This window comes from Esox lucius, chromosome 19 (genome assembly GCF_011004845.1).
Source record: "Esox lucius isolate fEsoLuc1 chromosome 19, fEsoLuc1.pri, whole genome shotgun sequence".
Classification (NCBI taxonomy): domain Eukaryota; kingdom Metazoa; phylum Chordata; class Actinopteri; order Esociformes; family Esocidae; genus Esox; species Esox lucius.
The window spans coordinates 30,980,980-30,999,861 of NC_047587.1; the positions used below are offsets into that span (position 1 = coordinate 30,980,980).

Consider the following 18,882-nt stretch of genomic DNA (forward strand, 5'->3'; position numbering starts at 1 on the left):
CTAACCGTCGTAAGACATGCAGGTTCCACTAAAGTGCGACCCCCAAAAAATGTAAAATGGCAAAGACTTAAAAATGGCAATGTAATGTTAATGTTAACACAGATATTTAACACCAACTGAATCTTATTTTTGCCTGGACATTAGACAATGTTGTTGTAACTGCATTACTGTAATGCACTTTTAAAACCTTTGCCAATATGTAACCTGAGATTAATAAAATAGTTTAAAACAAAACAGTAAGTATAGTCCTAATTCAAAATACTAATTAAAACAAGGAAATCACATGGGCCTTCAAGTATAAATGCTATATTCCAGCTAGTCTGACTAAATGTGAGGTATGAGGGAGACAGTGTGCAAGGCAATACACACATATGGAAAAGTACAGATCCAACCAGGGAAGTTAGAAGCCTGAACACAACCAAGGAATGACTCAGATTTCACAGATACAGTTCAACAAGGCATTTTGAGTTATTCACTAATGTAACATGCAGATGGTCAGGAATTGTTACTGAACAGGAAATACTCTGGGCCCTTGGATGTATAAGAAAACTTCATAACCGGAGAGCAGCTATTCTTTTCACTGATTCGACTGGTCCCATCTAGCTCACTTAGCGAGAGCATGGGGCTTGGGTTCTGGATTTGATTCCCATGAGGGACAAGTACAAAATGTATGCATTAACTAAATGACATGAATGTAAAAACTATTAAAAAAATCTACACCCAATGTTAATTAAAATTGGTGGATTAGTCCTACTTAGCTGAGGATTTCAAACAAGGTCAATGTGTTTGTTGTTCAAGTGTGTTCTGGTGGGGTGTGTAGGAGGTCCAGGTCAGAGGGAGGCAGCGTTCTTCAGCAGCAGAGGCTTGGCCAGTTCCAGAATATCCAGGTTTGGGTCCAGCATCCTTCCCAGACCCTCCAGAACCATGATGGCAAACACAATGGACGCAAAGTTACTCTCCAATTTCACCTGTAGCAAGGTTGCGAAAACAACATGGTCAACAGTGGTCTTGGAAACAAACTCATATACTGCACATGCAGCCAAATAACTAGCCAAGACTACTACCAGAGATTCATTTTAGTTAGGCCTTGGGATTCACACACCACTCAAGTTATAGCGGTTATGTTCTCAGGAACCACTGGGTTAGCTCTACAGGCATTAACATTAGGCCTACCAGGGCTGTTTTATCAGAATTCAAATACTACAAATAAACCAGGCAAGCCTAGTTCTGCGAGCCCGCAATTAAAAGCAATAAATGTTGTTGCCCTCACTGGATTTGAAACCAGGTTTCCGTGAGTGGCAGTGTCTCTAACTACTACATCACAGTACTATACATTGCCCAGTGTTGGTATAGCAACTCTCCATTAGATTTCGCTAGACACCATTAAGCATTGTGTTAAACTGATTGTCTCTTATGAAGTTTTCCTCCACCACAAATAACATCTATGAAATGTATGGCTTTGGCCACTGGCCGTTTTAACAGCTTATTAGCCAGTCATAGGCTGACTAGTTTTACTTTCATTTGTAAATGACATTGATACAATCACTATCAATAAAGGTGACGATAACTGACTTTTTCATCAAGTGAAAATACGAGAGAATCGTGGAAACCCCTACTCATTCACTGCTCGAGGGGTTTTGACCTAGCCTATATTAACCTAAAAAGAATGCACAGATTCATACTTCAAAAATCCACCAGAAATAGTTGCAATACATAGTTTTATTATAGGCTTACTATAACATAGCTACTGAAGGTTGTAGCCAGCAATGTTTTTGTCTATCCTGACCCAAAAAGCATGCATGGATGCGTCCTTCGAAAATCCACCAGAAATAGTCGCAGGATAACTGTGAACAGGTTTATTTTAGGCTTACTATAACGCAGCTACTGAAGGTGGTGCTTTGACTGTAATGAGAGCTGAACGCGGGACCTATTGGTTGCAGCCCTGCTTCTCTAGCCACTACGCTATTTAACAAGGGGTAGTCAGTCAGCCACTCACTATATATATATATTCAAATGTTGTCTGTGTGTGCCACATTTGCAAGCTGATCTACGATTAGTGCCACAACTCAGATGCAATGAAATTCATGCAATGCAATATATTACAACGATTGTTTATTATGTGTTCCGGTACTTTGGACCCACCCACGTCACCCTTGTCATGGTTAGTCCTGGCACCTCCTGGTACACAAATTAAGCAGACTATTAATATGAAAGTGACCCTTGATGACATCACAGAGACTCCCGATGACATCACAGAGACTCCCGATGACATCACAGACTTTATGATATGACAAAGAGTGTTTGTATCTTCCTCCCAGTCCTACCTTGTGGGTAATAAGCAATCCAAAGACCCTGGATAGTAGCTCGGCCACCTGGACTTTCCCCAGTGAAAGGGTGTTGCTGAGGGCATGATCCACCAGTTCTGCCATCTCCTTTTTGAACATAGGCACGTCCTGGCACTCGTTGGCCCTGGCGTGGTTCAGGATCAGCTCAGCCACCTGTTCCCCCTAAACACAAGCAGCCACAGGGGTCAGTAGCTCAAGACACCATCGGAGACCTCACATCTTCCATCGCTACGCGGAGGCAACTAAGAAGTGCAGCGACCCCTTCCCACCGGCCTTCCCCTGGGGCCGCCACGGTGTGTTCCTAACACTAACCCGTCGTAGCACCACAGTGTGTTCCTAACACTAACCCGTCGTAGCACCACAGTGTGTTCCTAACACTAACCCGTCGTAGCACCACAGTGTGTTCCTAACACTAACCCGTCGTAGCACCACAGTGTGTTCCTAACACTAACCCGTCGTAGCACCACGGTGTGTTCCTAACACTAACCCGTCGTAGCACCACAGTGTGTTCCTAACACTAACCCGTCGTAGCACCACAGTGTGTTCCTAACACTAACCCGTCGTAGCACCACAGTGTGTTCCTAACACTAACCCGTCGTAGCACCACAGTGTGTTCCTAACACTAACCCGTCGTAGCACCACAGTGTGTTCCTAACACTAACCCGTCGTAGCACCACAGTGTGTTCCTAACACTAACCCGTCGTAGCACCACAGTGTGTTCCTAACACTAACCCGTCGTAGCACCACAGTGTGTTCCTAACACTAACCCGTCGTAGCACCACAGTGTGTTCCTAACACTAACCCGTCGTAGCACCACAGTGTGTTCCTAACACCAACCCGTCGTAGCACCACAGTGTGTTCCTAACACCAACCCGTCGTAGCACCACGGTGTGTTCCCAACACTAACCCGTCGTAGCAACACGGTGTGTTCCCAACACTAACCCGTCGTAGCACCACAGTGTGTTCCCGACACTAACCCGTCTTAGCACCACAGTGTGTTCCTAACACTAACCCGTCGTAGCACCACAGTGTGTTCCTAACACTAACCCGTCGTAGCACCACAGTGTGTTCCTAACACTAACCCGTCGTAGCACCACAGTGTGTTCCTAACACTAACCCGTCGTAGCACCACAGTGTGTTCCCAACACTAACCCGTCGTAGCACCACAGTGTGTTCCTAACACTAACCCGTCGTAGCACCACAGTGTGTTCCTAACACTAACCCGTCGTAGCACCACAGTGTGTTCCTAACACTAACCCGTCATAGCACCACAGTGTGTTCCCAACACTAACCCGTCGTAGCACCACAGCGGTAAACACGGCCCTGAAGTTCTTCAGGTCTCGGTCACTGAGCTGTGACACGATGCCAGCGTCCAGCAGCACCAGGCGCAGGGGGGCCGGGGAAGGCCTCATGCTGACCACCACCGTGTCCCAGAGGTCCGTCAGGGTGGCCCGGCCCTGGGGCTCGTTGTCCGCACTGCCATGCTGTACCAGGATGTTACCCGGGTGAAGGTCACCGTGCACAAAGTTATCCACAAACACCTGGCACACAAACGGCAGGATAACGATCTTTGATTCAAAGTCACGAAACAGGCATGTTTCCAATGTATTTCCATTTGTAGAGGTGATCAAGACGGAACTAATAAGGACACTGATGGTTGGTAGGGTTGCCTCACCATTTTGAGGAGAGTTTCGACTCCCATCCTGGCGATTCTCCGCTTCACCTCTAGAGGGACCTCAGGGCTCAGGTAAGTGGAAATGGGCTCACTCTCCTGACAGCAAAAAGGCAATTATTCAATCTATCCCAGGGATGTTACGTGTGTGGTGTCATTACTCTCCTGTTAAAGGAGCCCTCTTCACTCACCTCAAAGGTTTCCACTAGAATGGACCTGGTAACAAATGGTCGCAGAGGAGTTGGGAACTTGACAAAATCGACATCCTTGAAATTCTCCCGGAACCTTTCGATGTTATTGGCTTCATACCGGAGGTCGATCTGCAACAGAGATAGTTCGATGGAGAACAAAAAAACCCCACGGTCCCATTGGATTTTAAAGTGAGTAGAGGGGTCGTTTACCTGTTTGGTCATGAGCTTCTCGAACTCTTCCACTATCTCAGGCAAGCTGAGCCATCGGAGTCCAGGTAGACAGTTAATGAGCCAGCCACCAGCCCTCATCAGCAGCAGGTCAGTTTCCACCTGTCTCCTCACCCCCGGGTGCAGAACCTGGGTGGACAGAGGCAGAACAGGAGTCAGGGGCCCTTAAGAGGTTTCCTAACAAAAGCATTTGCCATGTGCAGTAAGTCCACCTGAGGTCCAAACAGATTGTGTCTACTGACATCTGCAAGTGTTTTCATGTTAACCGATACCCACCTTCATAGCCACAGGAATCAGATGCTCTCTCTCTGCATCCAAATAAGGGGAGCCTGTGGGGCTCCCCGTCTCTTGAAGGCCCCCGTCGTCCTCCTCCTCCTTTCCTTTCCACAGGGAGCCCAGAACCCCTTTCAGCCCCGGGATCTCCCAGGCCTCCAGTAGATCCTCTTTTTCCATCTCGTCTACCAGGGTCTGGAAGGCTGGGTCCTGCACGCTGTCCACCCTGGCCCAGGCCCGGTACACCTGGGCCACGCAGCCTGACCCGACAGGCTCCCTGCTCTGGAACAAAAACAGCCCCCTCCAGCCCTCACCGAAGGCCCTGCGCAGACACTGCTTGGTGTGTTCCCAGGAGTGGGGCCGCACAGAGACATGGAGCCTGGAGAAACGATCGCAGAAGTCCTGGGAGAAGACATCCCTGCGCGTGCTGGCCCACTGGCCCAGTTTGATAAAGGTAGGACCGGAGGTTTCAGTGACCCACAGTAGGACATCCAGCCACCGAGAGGCCCAGTGAGAGGAGATGAAGGTCAGGGGATACAGCAGAACCAGGGGGCCAAACTTCAACAGCAGCACCAGGGCACGCAGGCTGAGCCGCAGGAAGAACACCAACTTGTGCACCTGGACTTTGGCTACGGACCTCCTCTCTACAGTCTGGGGTAATTGGATGGCCTCCTGGCACAGAGCAACACAAGATGTGGCATTCGTTGCTCCCCAGTACAGCAGGGTGACTTTTGGCATCTGGGTTAAAATCTGGCCTCTTTTGACAAGACACGTCCTGGAGCTGGGTTTCAGTCGGACCAGTACAGAACTTCCAACTTTACTGACGGAGTATCTTAAGTTTAAGAGGATGCTTCTGGCACTCAATGAAGCAAAAGTAGCCATAATGATAAACATGTGTAGCACTCAATTTCTAAACAGCCAGATAGACTTGAAAAGGAGGTATGTAAAATATAAGATACAATTCTTTACCATGTTGACCAAGCATAGCTTCTGCTTTTGAAAAAGCGTATCAAATTGAAGTCATTATAGTAATGACGAGCTCCTTATTGACTATGCCCTGACAGTGCTTACAGTATGCCATGTTTGATGTGACTGCAAAAAATAAAAATAAGAATACATATCTAAACTTAAGATACGCTATATAAAAATAATATGTTTAAAATATATTTAAGTAAGTAAGCTAGTCTTGGCTGGCTAACTAGCTAGAACATGTTGGTAGCCAAATTACCCTAATATCCTTTCAGATGTGCACTGGGCGCTATAGCCTGCCGTTGAGGTTACCATGTAAACAAATTACCTTAAGTAAGTAAATGAAAAAAAGAAGCCCGCATCAGCATGATTCACAACCTCATACATGTTTCCGAACATTCAACAGAAGATGTTAACCTCAACCAGTGAGTAGCTTCACTGAAAATGTAATCGCAAAACAAGTCAATTACTCAGTTCCGGGTGTCTACGTCACTACACAGATGCCGGCTTATTAAAGCAATATACACTGCATCAAACATGTTAAGACCATGTTATTGTCTGCATTTTGAAAATAAAGTAATGAGTTTTATCGGGATTATCGTTCTCCCGACATGAACAAGTAAAAGGCAATTAGATACGTTTCTCTAATAATAAACACTGTGCGGTGTGCCCGTTGGGATGTCCAAAAGAGGGAGACACAGGACAAGGCGAGATGTTTCACTGCTTTAGTCGTTATGTGTTTGCATCATCACTAAATATATTTAATTTATAGGCTTCATTGTCATTGAAAGTAGTAAAAAAAAATTCAGTCACATGTTTGTTTCTGGACAAAGGGCCTTTCCACCTCTTAGCTATATGGGGGGATCTAGTGCACAAAAGGTAGAAGAAATGCCAAACAGATGTTAGCTCCCCCTCGCTGTCCCCCCAGCCATGGATGAAGCAAGACAGCCTTTATCAAATTCTCCTGCACTTCTAAGCATATGGTCAGAGCTAGGACCTACTGGTCACATAGATTGTTCCCCTAGTCATATGACAGTTTGAGTTGAATTTATAAAATGTGGTCAAGTATGCAGATATATCTGTTACTTTTACTGAGACAGTGGGAGAACAGCGCCGTCTCATATGCCACTCATCTACTAAGAGAACTGTACTGTCATTAAAGTCATCATTCACCAGTAATTACTGGAGAATTATGAAATCCATATTGTTTAAACATGGCATGGCATGATATAGGTTTATCCTTGCTTCTAACTGACACGATTGCTCCAGTTAGCAACAAAACCCTCATGAACATGACCTTATTCATACTGTAGTTTATGGACTTCTCATAGTGCCCGTTTGGTTGGTTAATTGGGGCCCAGATAGCATTCAATCTTAGCACAAAGTTGTGTAGACTTCAAATCAAGAACTATAGAAAACAGTTGCAATGTTATAAAACCAATTGGATGTAGATACTATATCAAAAACTCAACTGATATTGATTTTCCATATCGATGCTCACCCATCATTACTGGAAATTAACCAATACATTGCCATGCCATGTATGCGCAGAGCTGCTTGCAGCTACACAAGCACATTGCATTCCACACGTTGCTGCCAGTTCTGTTGGGTGGTTTGCACACAGGTCAGTCAATAAACTCTTCTCCCCTCAGAGATAAAGTCACTGGATGGCAGAAACATCCCCACTGTCCCCTTCACAGAGAGGAAGAGAGGCCATTCAGAGCTTTTAATTGGCTCCCAGGGGAGGCACTTATTTATGTATTCCGTTACGTTGAGAGTTGCCCCTTCCTGCTCCATTCCTCTTTTGAGCAGGACGCTCCGTTCCCCCGGCAACTGGGGCTCCAATCGCCCAGCCAGCTGCAGATTAGTTCAGCAGTGGGGGGTGGGGGCTGAGAGGAGGATGGAAAAGGAGAGGAGGGAGGTACTACAGGGAGGGAGGAAGAGAGGGGGTCATGAGAGAAGGAGGGGTGGGAAAAGTTGGAGAAAGCGAGGCAACGTCATTTAAAGCAAAGATATTCAGAGAGTGAGTATGTTTTCGAGAGAAAGAAGACATTACTGAACACATTTAGCTAAGTCTAAAGCCTGGAAGGGGAAGGACAGTATTGACTTGCCCTGTTTCAGACAGGTTTTTGGAGATACTTGGAGAAGCTCTGTTGCGGCTTGGGAAGACGAGCAGGGGCTATGCTGAGGGAGAGAGCTGCTTGTAGTCAGGGGTAGGGGTGTTAAACCAGAGGACAGAGGGGGAAAAGGCAAGTTTGCCACATAGGAAATCATATGAATGGATGCTTCATCAAGTGTCAGATTTCACAAAATGAGAAACCACTGCACGAGCACATCTACAGGGCTTACCCAGCTGAGAAAGGTAAGGAAAATGAATCATCAACTTGTGTGTGTTAGTGTGGGTTTTGTTTTGTACTTTCTGTGACTCTCTGTTTGAATATATGTTTTACCCTGGGCCTGAAACACATACATATTACCTGTTATCCATTGTGTGTTTTGCTTAATGTGTATTTTGGATTTTCCACACTTGACATAGTGTGTGCAGTTGCAAATGCACGTGCGTGTCTGCTACATGTGCTTCTGTATATGTTTTGTTCAGTTCGATAGCACATACCGTAGACGTCTGTTTATTTGAGCAGTATTCCATTAAGGTCTGCTTTGGCTCAGGCTAAAGTGTGTTTGAACGTTGTTCAAGTAGGTTGTCCAGTGAATCATTCCGCTGCACCGGACCCATTGTACGGAACCATGTCAGAATACCAAGGACACAGACCAGCCTGCTGACAGCCATGTAGACGTATTTCCACTGGGTGTCAACTTTCATCTGCCTATATTAAATGAACAAAGTGCAGAGAGATGTTTGGGATTAGATGAAGATAGTGGAGAGAGATACATGCTAAAGGTGGTGCGTATCAGTCCAGCTCCTCGAGAGAAAAAAGAGAAGAAGAGTGCTATAGATATGTGGATAAGTGAGGTGAGACATTCTTCATTTCGGTGAACAATGGCAACTCTTCATCCAGCCAGAGCAGAGTCTCTGTCCCTGTGTTGTTGGGATTCAGGGCTAAAAAGGAACATTCTCAAGGGACAGGAGCTGAGCCCATCATGGGCATCTCACTCACTTTCTAGGGAATGAGTAACTCTCTGTTGATTTTTAATTTGAGCTGTGAAGGTCATCTATGGGTGAACGAGCACATGATTGATGGAAACGTTATGGAAAAGTAGAGGACTGAAATCAAGAGGATCCTGAATTTCTGATGCTGCCTGTTATCCATTAAAAGCCCATTGCAGTCAGACAATCCACTTTTCATTTCTTTAAAATCTTTGCTTCAGTAATCTTCTGGCTTTGGCCAGGTCCTCCCTGATTCAATGTTCCATTTGCTTTTCTACGTTCCCTCATAAACAATAAGGTTTTGGCCTCATAAACATGGTGTGGTTTCTTGCTATTGTGTAGTGAGGAAAGCAGTAGTTTGACATTCAGTCAGAATGTCTGAAGTAACATGTTACCTCGGTAGAACCAGAAGTGAAGTATGTCACATGCCAGTCAACTGCTTTCCATTCTCTGCAGCATGGTTCTTGTCTACATTCTCTGCAGCATGGTTATTGTCTCCTTATTGTGAGGGTCTTTAGCGAAGCATTATGGATCCATCTTGATAAACGTTCTGGCTGTTTCGGTTTGTGACATAAATAAGAAGTCTATAATCCTGTCGTAAGCCAGTGGAACTGACCGGGTGCCAAAGCTTGACCAACCTGGTTTGATGTTATCAGACACTATGCCAGTGGCCTATTTGATGGAAAGAGCTGTTTACATTCTCTGTAGTGGTGAGAGTGTTAGCATAATGATTATCTCAGTATGGTGTAATACCGCTCCCTCTACTTTGTTAGTGAGCAAGTATGCAAAGCACCCACAACCGTACACACACACACACGCATGCGAAAACTCACTAAACCCACAACAAAGGAAAGAGCTTATGCCCTTCTGAAAACCATTAAATGTTAGTAGAATATTTCCTCAATATGAAGTGACACGATGAACCAACTTTTTTTTAGAGGAGTCAAAAGCCAGATGGTCATACAGTAACTGTCATTTGTCACGTTCGGATCTATGCTGCTTTGTGAAACCGTGTGTTTTCATATAAATGGTTCTCAGTGCTTCAGATGTGTCAAGTCAACACTGAGGGTCCTACTGGGGCAGAAGTAATACATTGTTCTCATCAGTGAGTGTGCTCTGTGACTTAGTCAATGGCAGAGCAAGCTGTCCCCTAGCACTGTAGGATTAGGAGATTTATTTATTGTGTGTGTGTGACATCTTTCTCTTCTAACCAGATGCCCTTTATTCTGAGCAAAGTGACAGTAGGTCTTTAAGGAGGACAGACATTTCTCCACCCTCTACAGGAACCATCCTTTGACAGTCACTCAGCGGGACATCCCCTGGACAGAGGACGCCACTGGGGCCCGCAAAAAGGCTGCCATGGACATTTGATACCATAGACATTGGTTACCACGGTGACCCAGTGAGAATGTGTCCTGCTGTGTTAGTGAAGGAAGTCCTGGTATCCAGGATTTCTGGGGGCTCTGGTGTATTGTCTGCAAGGCTGGGATGCCATTATCAAAGCCAATCCCAGCTCCTTGTTTTGCCGTACTCCTGATACACATGCATGCACAGTGCTTTATAAAAACACGTAGTCAGTTAAGTGACCTATTGCCACAATGTTTTATAAAAACATGTAGTCAGTTAAGTGACCTAGTGCCACAGTGTTTTATAAAAACATGTAGTCAGTTAAGTGCCACAGTGTTTTATAAAAACATGTAGTCAGTTAAGTGCCACAGTGTTTTATAAAAACATGTAGTCAGTTAAGTGCCATAGTGTTTTATAAAAACATGTAGTCAGTTAAGTGCCATAGTGTTTTATAAAAACATGTAGTCAGGGAAGTGACCTAGTGCCACAGTGTTTTATAAAAACTTGTAGTCAGTTAAGTGACCTAGTGCCACAGCGTTTTAATAAAACAAGTAGTCAGTTAAGTGACCTAGTGCTGCAGGTTTTATAAAAACATGTATTCAGTTAAGTGACCTAGTGCCACAGCGTTTTATTAAAACGTAGTCAGTGAAGTGACCTAGTGCCGCAGGTTTTATAAAAACATGTGGTCAGTGAAGTGACCTAGTGCCACAGTGTTTTATTAAAACATGTAGCCAGTTAAGTGACCTAGTGCCGCAGGTTTAATAAAAACATGTAGTCAGTGAAGTGACCTAGTGCCACAGCGTTTTATTAAAACATGTAGCCAGTTAAGTGACCTAGTGCCACAGTGTTTTATTAAAACATGTAGCCAGTTAAGTGACCTAGTGCCGCAGGTTTAATAAAAACATGTAGTCAGTGAAGTGACCTAGTGCCACAGCGTTTTATTAAAACCTGTAGCCAGTTAAGTGACCTAGTGCCACAGTGTTTTATTAAAACATGTAGCCAGTTAAGTGACCTAGTGCCACAGCGTTTTATTAAAACATGTAGTCAGTGAAGTGACCTAGTGCCGCAGGTTTTATAAAAACATGTAGTCAGTGAAGTGACCTAGTGCCACAGCGTTTTATTAAAACATGTAGTCAGTGAAGTGACCTAGTGCCACAGCGTTTTATTAAAACATGTAGCCAGTTAAGTGACCTAGTGCCACAGCGTTTTATTAAAACATGTAGCCAGTTAAGTGACCTAGTGCCACAGTGTTTTATTAAAATATGTTGTGAGGGAAGTTATCTAGTTCCACAGTGTTTTATTAAAACATGTAGTCAGGGAAGTTATCTAGTTCCACAGTGTTTTATTAAAACATGCAATCAGGGAAGTTATATAGTTCCTCAGTGTTTTACAAAACCAAATTTAAACAATAACATAACCTGTCCCATTCAATTCAGTTGGTGTTGTTCTTGGTTAAGCCTTTTCTTACTTTGTACAAGTACGGTCTTCATGTGCAGGGTTTTTATATTATGTCATGATTATGTGTCCCAGATACATCTGTCTCACACACAACGGCTTCAGTCTCATCCGCCACCACTGGGGCATGTTCTTGTTTGTAAGGAATGCATGTGTTTGGGAGTGGAGCTGGCAACCCTATTCAGAAGGTTGTTCTTGTGTGGCTACACTGAGGACACAGCTCGTTAACTTTGGCTGCAGGGGCCATGCTCTTCACTGGGAACACAAAAAAGGTGGAAAACATTACAGTTCATGTTGGTTGCCATGTTTTTTGTATAACAGGGAGACGTGCATGACACCCGAAATCACCAAAAATAATAATGAGGGAGTTTTGCTTTGAGGCAGGTCTATGCTGAAAGCAGAAATTTTGGCGATTGGCTGTCCCAACAGAGAGGGCAGCACTTACATCCCAGCTTTGAAGTCGCTTAGGTAATGTTTACATTTTAATGGTTAGGGTAGGGGTTAAGGTTAGGTTTAGTTGAGAGTTAAGGTTGTGATTTAGGTTAGGGGAAAACACTAACCCTGTTCAAATATTTTCTTCAGAGCGTTCTGCCTGTTTGAAATTCCAGCACCACCCTCTCCACTGAGTCAACCAATCGCATCCATTTCTGCCTTCAGGGCAGTGTTGCCTCTAATAAGTTAAACTCCCACGTGCAACCAATAAACCCCAAAACATCTAGACTACTGTGGGATTCCAACTGCTGCATGGAATGGAGTATATATTCTTGTTTCCAGGTTAGATGAGCTGTTGACAGTGCCGTTATCCAGTATTACAAAATATTGTAAATATGCTTTATAAAACATAAATACAAAGAAAAAAAATATTTTGAAAATGAACACATATATGTAGATTGACACATTTGATAATGCAGAAGCACCGTATATTTTATCAGGTTTCTCCAACAAGATTTACGCTAAATGCAGCGTAACTGTTTCAGTTATGTTTTCTATGAATACTCTCCTGGCTGAAACTGTTTTGTTTCACTTAGGTTTTGTCTTGTCTTGTTTTCTTGGCTTACACACACAGTTGCCGGTCTTTGGGTGTGTGAGGTCAAAAGCGCCTGCTCTGCTGCGCTGAGGAGTTTTGTCTCCGGAAGCCCATTTTCCCAAGCTCTCGCCTTGCACTATTCCTCTGGGAGCTGCAAGAGAATTATAAAAATCTGTTCTGCACAGGCACAGGGAGCAGGGATGGGATCGGGAACTCCGCTGGGATTTCTCAGGCGGAACCCTAGAAATTTGGGGCGAAAAACAGGAAGAGAAGAATTTGGCAACAAGCTAATTTGGGAAAGATGATCACTAGGGGAGAGATCTAATTCCGTGCACTCATTCATCAATACAGTTTATCGCTCATGCAGGTGCTATTGTTCCCGGAGTCCACATTAAAAACATGATGCCAACCTACACAGTAAATATTTGCTAAACTGTATGTAAAAAGGGTAATTTACAATGTTTGTAGGCATTTTCTTAGTCTGAGGGCTTGTGCTTCACCATTAGCATTTAAAAGCACCTCTCATTGACTATAGAGTGGTGTGAAAATCATTAAGTTACGGCCAGTGGGGAATAAGCAGAACAATGTACAAATGAGTATCAGCAACCCCTACCAATACGTTTTTGGGCTTTGTGAAATATAAACAATACACCACAGCTGGGGGCTGTATCCAGGCACTCTACAGTAAAATACTGTATATGAAAAATACTTGTCATTAAATAAGTAAAGGCAACACTAACTACTAAACCAAATTGTAATCTGCGATAACTTCCTCTTGTAGGTTTATACATCATCATTATTGAGTCACGCGTTTCATCTGGCCAGCTTGCCACCACATTCAGCAGTGACTTGTAGTCATCACCTATCACCTAAAGATTTAGAGTGTGGTTTTTACGTGACATGTGATGTGCACAAGTTGAACTCATCTTGAGATGGTGCTTTTACTGTGATCTGGGTAATGTCTTTTCCTCATATCATTTGAAGGAACCCGTTTATTTAACAAATCCCCTCTAGACCTATTGTGTGATGGTGTATGGAACATGTGTGGAACTGGTTGTTTTGTTGAAGATTACACCCAAAACATCAAATTGGCTGACTCATCCAGGGTTGTTGGATTCCAGACTGATCGGCCAAGTCCTAATTAAAAGGGTCCCTGAGGGTGGATATCACTTGAATATGCCCTGGAACGGCATGCATTGTCTTTGTTTTCCTTTCTAAAGCAAGTTGAAATACTCCAGAAGTTCCTGTGAGATTGGATTTTAAAGCCAATTTGTACTTTCTGCAATAAGTCCCATTCTCAAAACCCAAAATATGGTGAGTCAGAACTTCCAACAGGGTGAGATTAGCCATTTCCCACTGGACCCCACACATCCAGTGTATGATAAAGGGGGAGACTTTTGCTCATGTACGACAGATAAATGAGACCCCCCGGACCAGAGAACATGTGATTATGAGGGCATTTCAACGGTTCCCTGTAGATTACTGAAGATACTGGATCTGACGTAAGGCAATGAGAAGGGTTTTGTGTCAGGTGTCCAAGTTGTAAAACAGAAGTTCAACAGTAAATTGCAATGGACAGTGCTTGTGTATAAAACACGTTTGCATCAGCTATTTGATCCTGGGTTAGAGTATTGAAGGACGCATTTCCTTTGCCGAGCAGGCAGGTTTGGGGGTTCCAAAAACAGCATTATCTGAAATATAAGCCACAGTCATTGTGGGTGAGGATAGGAATAAACATCTAGGTACAACTTCGGCATACATTATCTGATCCAAAACTTGCAGTTCTTCCTGAAGAACGCAACAATGTTTGACCTTGCGTTAGTTTGTCCAAGCCTTCTGAGTTCCATCGAAATACCACTGACTCTTCATTGCAGATCCAAACCATATATGGCACTGTTTTTGACAAGAGAACTCATGAAGCTTTCTTGTGGTGCGGGTGTGTTTGTGTGCATGGGTGCTTATGTGTTTGGATGTTTCTTAAATGCTTTTATCTGATGCTACATTGTGTATCCCTCGATTTATAAAACCCAGAATAACTTTCATAACGTATATTGCTGCTTTTACCAGGCACATTCTCTAGTTAATGGTCTGACTTAATCTGTAACAGTATGATTTATTACAGCCCTGCACGTTGCATTTTCACTCACAATCCACTGCAAAGACTTGTGTTGTGCAAGACTTTCTGACTGACTTTGTGCATCTTGAAGAACACCACTCTCTGGCGACTGACGCAGTCAGCACGAGTAGGCTTTGATCAACAATGACGTTTTAGAGTTGGTATTTAGACGGCAAATTCACAGGACGACAAAAATCTTTACTTTTTTTCACTGCAGGTTTGGTTTGTTAATGTGTGCCAAACTTGTAGCTAGATGTATTTAGAAAGCATTCAAAGTTGAAAAGTGTATTCTAGAGATCTGGCTTCTTCATGAAAGCTGGCTTGGATCAGTGAAGTTGTAGCTAGCTAGCAGTACTCTTTAGAGTAGGGTATGGGATTAGCTGGCATTGGCTGTGGTCAATGGAGCCAGCAGGGTAATTGGTAGCAGATTGTGATGAGTGAGGAGCAGCACAAGTAGGAGTTTCTCCCCACAAGGAGGAGGGGACACCGAGCCTGTAGATGAGGGGAAGGAGTATGTATGGAGGAGGAGTATGCCTCGCTCCCTGAGCTGCTGTAATGTGATCCAGTGTTACAGATGGGGTGAACAGTGATCATTTATTTCTCTCACGACCAAGTTGAGTTCCAGTCAAACAACACCATCTAAATAACTCAACCCCCATCAGAATTTTGTATGTTACATGACTTTATCTTGTCATCAGACTGCGGCGTCAGTAACCTCACTCTAAGCATCTGGCTTTGGAGCACGACTAAGCCTTTAGCACGTCATTCGCCTGCTAGCTGCACCATTTGCAGCTTCATTGGGTTGTGCGACCTGCTGAAACATAAAAGTAACGTCCTGACTTTAATAATCCTCCTGTCTTTACCAGTCAGAAACTGTGGGGTTTTCTGCCCATTTTACTTCGGCTCTGACAGGTGGAAAGGAATCCGTTCTTCCTCGTCGAACATGCAGCCTTCTTTTCTTTCCGCCCTACAGTGAGAGCCAGGACTTAATGCAGTGAATGTCAGGGTAAAGGAACTGATGTTACAGCGGGTGGACAGAGTTTATCTGCCTACACCATAGTGAGGTGGGATTAAGAGGGCGCAGGAAGTAGTGCGCTTAACCCACATCCTGCAATCCACACTTCCTCCCTGTTTGCCTGTCATCCAGAAACACAAGGACAAACAAGATAATATGTGTTTTTGTCTCGGTGTTTGCCCGGAACAGTAGTGGCTTCCGAAATGGCAGTGGTTAGTCCCATGATTATGGCCTCACAGCATTATTGCTGTATGTTCTATATGGTTTCCAACTCGGGACCCATTGTGGCAAACATTCAGTCCGTCCTTTGTGGAGTAGACAGCGGACACCCTTGTCCCGTAAGAAACAAAGCAAAGTTGTATACAAACCATTCAATAACAAGATAGCTATATCTGGGTGTGAAGCGAAAAAAACATGACAATGCATGTCATGGGTATTTTTAGAGTGGATTGAAAAAATGAATTGTTAGTGGCATGCCTTCGAGTTCCTGTCTCATTCTGTGGCTAACCCAGTTTTGTTTCTGTCTGCTGTCCATCCTTTCCCAACGGCTAACAATGGAAGGAGAGGGGGCGACAGGGCTGAGCGAAGGCACACCATTTTCGGGAGAGTCCCGCTGGACCTGGAATGGGACATAAGCGGTGGAGCGGCCCCTGAGACCGTGCGTGTGTATGTGTGTGCTCTCTGGGTTCCCATGGGCTGCCTGATAGGGATGTTTACTACATCCAGCGAGGAAATGCAAGGATGGTTTGAGATAGGGGATGAGCGAGAGACAACAAGAGAGAGGGAGAGCGAGGTCCAGAGGCCTGTTGCACACACATGGTCAACCTGCTTGGCTGCTTGCCAGACCCCTGCTATGGAGTCAGCTGGAATCATCTTGGGAAGGAGGCTGGGGCCCAGGCGGTGACAGGCGGTGAAGACAGAGGGAGAGGCACAGGACAGACAAAAACTTGCACCCCTTTTGGTCCTGAGGACCAGGATTGGGAATCACTGCAATGGAGGATTTGGACTGGGTAATGTTTTTCAAAAGTTCTGCCGGTTTTCTCTCCCCATTTAATTGACCATTATGTCTCCCAAAAATATTATATTTGGTTTTGATCTTATTTAAGCAATCAACACTAAGCCCCCAGACTGTTGATGTGAGCAGTGTACATGCACATGCAACGTTTTGGATTAAGGATGAGAAAGTAAACTTGTAATTTACAAATTCGCTGCTGTGCTCAGTTGGAGTCTTTCTTCGCAGTGTCTTGTTTAACACCAAGGGTTTCCCTAGGAACAGTCATTTATACTGAGAAAACTTGGTAATGTATCGTTCACTGGCACAAAACCTAGGCTATAAAACAAGCATTCACTTCACCTTCACTTTGTTTTAAGCATTCATTTTCGAGTCAGTTACTGTTTTCTTGCTCGACCCAAGAGCAGCATCTGTTAGCACTTTTGGAAAGTAAAATATGTTATCTCATAAGGTATGTCCTCGAGAGATCGATCTCCCCAAGTTTACCCCTCAAAAATAATCCAGTGGCTCGAGTATTCTTCGCTACCTTTCTGAAAAGATATTGTTGTGTAAAAAGGCCATATGTTTACTTTCAGATGAACTGCAGTCTTTCGTCCTTAGAAACGGGGCACCAGTAACTTCAACCACTGTGGTGAATCATCATTCAGCTCCTCTCTGCCGCGACCGCCCTTATTGTTAGCTATGATAGCTGGAGCCAGAGTGGGCGACTTGTCCTTTTTAGGTGTGTGGAAATGACTGAGCGCTCCCCTATTCTGGAGGCTCCCTGAGAGCAGAGGTGATGTAATGGTGTTGGTTGTTCCTTCGAGGCTGGACGGGTCTTTATGAGAAGCAGCTGTGAGGAGCGGCAGGCAAGCGTCCAGAGCCCAGGGACCCTGGGCCTGCAACAGCGCACACAGCGGCAACCCTTATCGCTGGCGTTGCTACGGACCATCACACACCAGGCAACTGAACTGACAGCAGTGCCAATTACACAAGAGCCTAAGTACTGGCCGCGGAGCTCGGCGGTGACAGCGCTAATGCCGACACTGGATCTTGGCGCCGAGAGCAGGAGTGACATCACGGGACCTTCAGGTAGACCTGCCGTAGATAGCGTCACGTCAACACGTCGAGTCACGCCCGTTACACTGTGGGGATCACACCGCCGGTCACACCCAAATCCCTAACAAGCCGATGTGTAACTCTCCATGGGGGGCGCCGACAGGCTATAGGAATGCAGGCTTGTATACAGTCACAGATGCTGAGGAAGGCTGGAATCTGTAGTTGACAGTGGATTGTTTGTGGCTGCCTTTTAGTTGTGGAATGTCATGATGCCTTCTCTGGGCCAGCCAGGCCATTTCCTTGACCTGGCTGGAGCTCTGTCGTGAATCTGGCTTTGTTAGTGTCCTGTGTGCTCTGTGAAAGGCTGTCCGTGTGTAAGCTAGTCAGTGAGGGTCTGCTTTTGTCCACAGAGGCCACAGGGTGATTTGTGTATGTTACTCCAGTGTTTGTCTACAGGCCTTTGTAGAAAAGCGATTTATAACATCAACCCAGATGTTCACAGGCAGTCCCCCATATCCCTGGTTTAAATCTGCAATCAGTGACTGAAACAGTAACAAAGTAATCACCCACCCCTGTCTTTGTAAAAAGCTGAGAGATGGGACCACAGAAATGCAGATGGCCTCTTTTAACACATTTTGCTAACCTGCATTTCCAGATATTTTTTTGACATACCTACACACCTACACCATACAGTAAATCTCAGCCTCAGAACACACACATAACACATAAACACATACTAAACTTGCAATGTCTCTGTATTTATATTTATGTATGAACTGGGTGGTTTGAACCCTTATTGCTGATTGGCTGAAAGCTGTGCTATATGACACTGTGTACCAGCAATTATGAAAAATAATGCTGCTTTTTCTTGTAATTGTCTCGGTTCACAAAAGTAATAAGCCTCATGTATAGTGGCCATTTACTAAATCCCCTTGTGTCTTATTGCTCAAGTACCATCTTCCTTGTCTTACCCCATGAAACCCGCCCCCCCTGCAGGTTCCTATGGGCTCAGTCCGGTGTTGTTTATGTAACTGAAGCAGTGTCCAGACAGCCAGTAACCATCCATCCGCTAATAGGAATCTCCTGCC

The 18,882-nt window shown here is 44.7% G+C and overlaps 2 protein-coding genes across 7 annotated transcripts in view; one reads left to right on the top strand and one right to left on the bottom strand.

The window, feature by feature from the left end:
* Positions 1 to 11: 11 nt before the first annotated feature.
* Positions 12 to 6,150, bottom strand: adck2 (aarF domain containing kinase 2). Of its 2 annotated transcripts, none has more exons than XM_010902740.4 (7): positions 4,713 to 6,150; positions 4,419 to 4,565; positions 4,209 to 4,337; positions 4,021 to 4,116; positions 3,638 to 3,886; positions 2,325 to 2,507; positions 12 to 968 (listed from the first exon to the last, which is right to left on the bottom strand). In XM_010902740.4, the coding sequence occupies exons 1-7, from the start codon at positions 5,601 to 5,603 to the stop codon at positions 831 to 833; spliced, it is 1,833 nt and encodes a 610-aa protein (XP_010901042.1). In that variant the 5' UTR covers positions 5,604 to 6,150; the 3' UTR covers positions 12 to 830. The 2 variants fall into 2 exon arrangements, with proteins under 2 accessions (XP_010901042.1, XP_034144227.1); XM_034288336.1 differs by lacking the exon at positions 12 to 968 and adding an exon at positions 1,868 to 2,178.
* Positions 6,151 to 7,660: 1,510 nt separating this feature from the next.
* Positions 7,661 to 18,882, top strand: part of si:dkey-82f1.1 (DENN domain-containing protein 2A) — a 42,271-nt gene continuing 31,049 nt past the window's right edge. For 3 of the 5 annotated variants that reach the window (XM_010902741.5, XM_029115207.2, XM_029115210.2), the window contains exon 1: positions 7,661 to 8,040. The gene's annotated coding sequence lies outside the window, so the exon portion shown is untranslated. Of the gene's footprint in view, positions 8,041 to 17,337; positions 17,478 to 17,562; positions 17,828 to 18,882 lie in introns of those variants that run through there. The other 2 variants (XM_029115209.2, XM_029115208.2) reach the window with 2 other exon arrangements.

Bases quoted from the DNA above. Each gene is read 5' to 3' on its own strand.
- adck2 (XM_010902740.4), bottom strand. From the start codon at position 5,603: ATGTTTATCATTATGGCTACTTTTGCTTCATTGAGTGCCAGAAGCATC. The intron at 4,566-4,712 runs GTGGGTATCGGT...CTGTCCACCCAG, and splicing joins TGATTCCTGTGGCTATGAAG to GTTCTGCACCCGGGGGTGAG. The intron at 2,508-3,637 runs GTTAGTGTTGGG...GCTTGTGTTTAG, and splicing joins CCGCTGTGGTGCTACGACGG to GGGGAACAGGTGGCTGAGCT.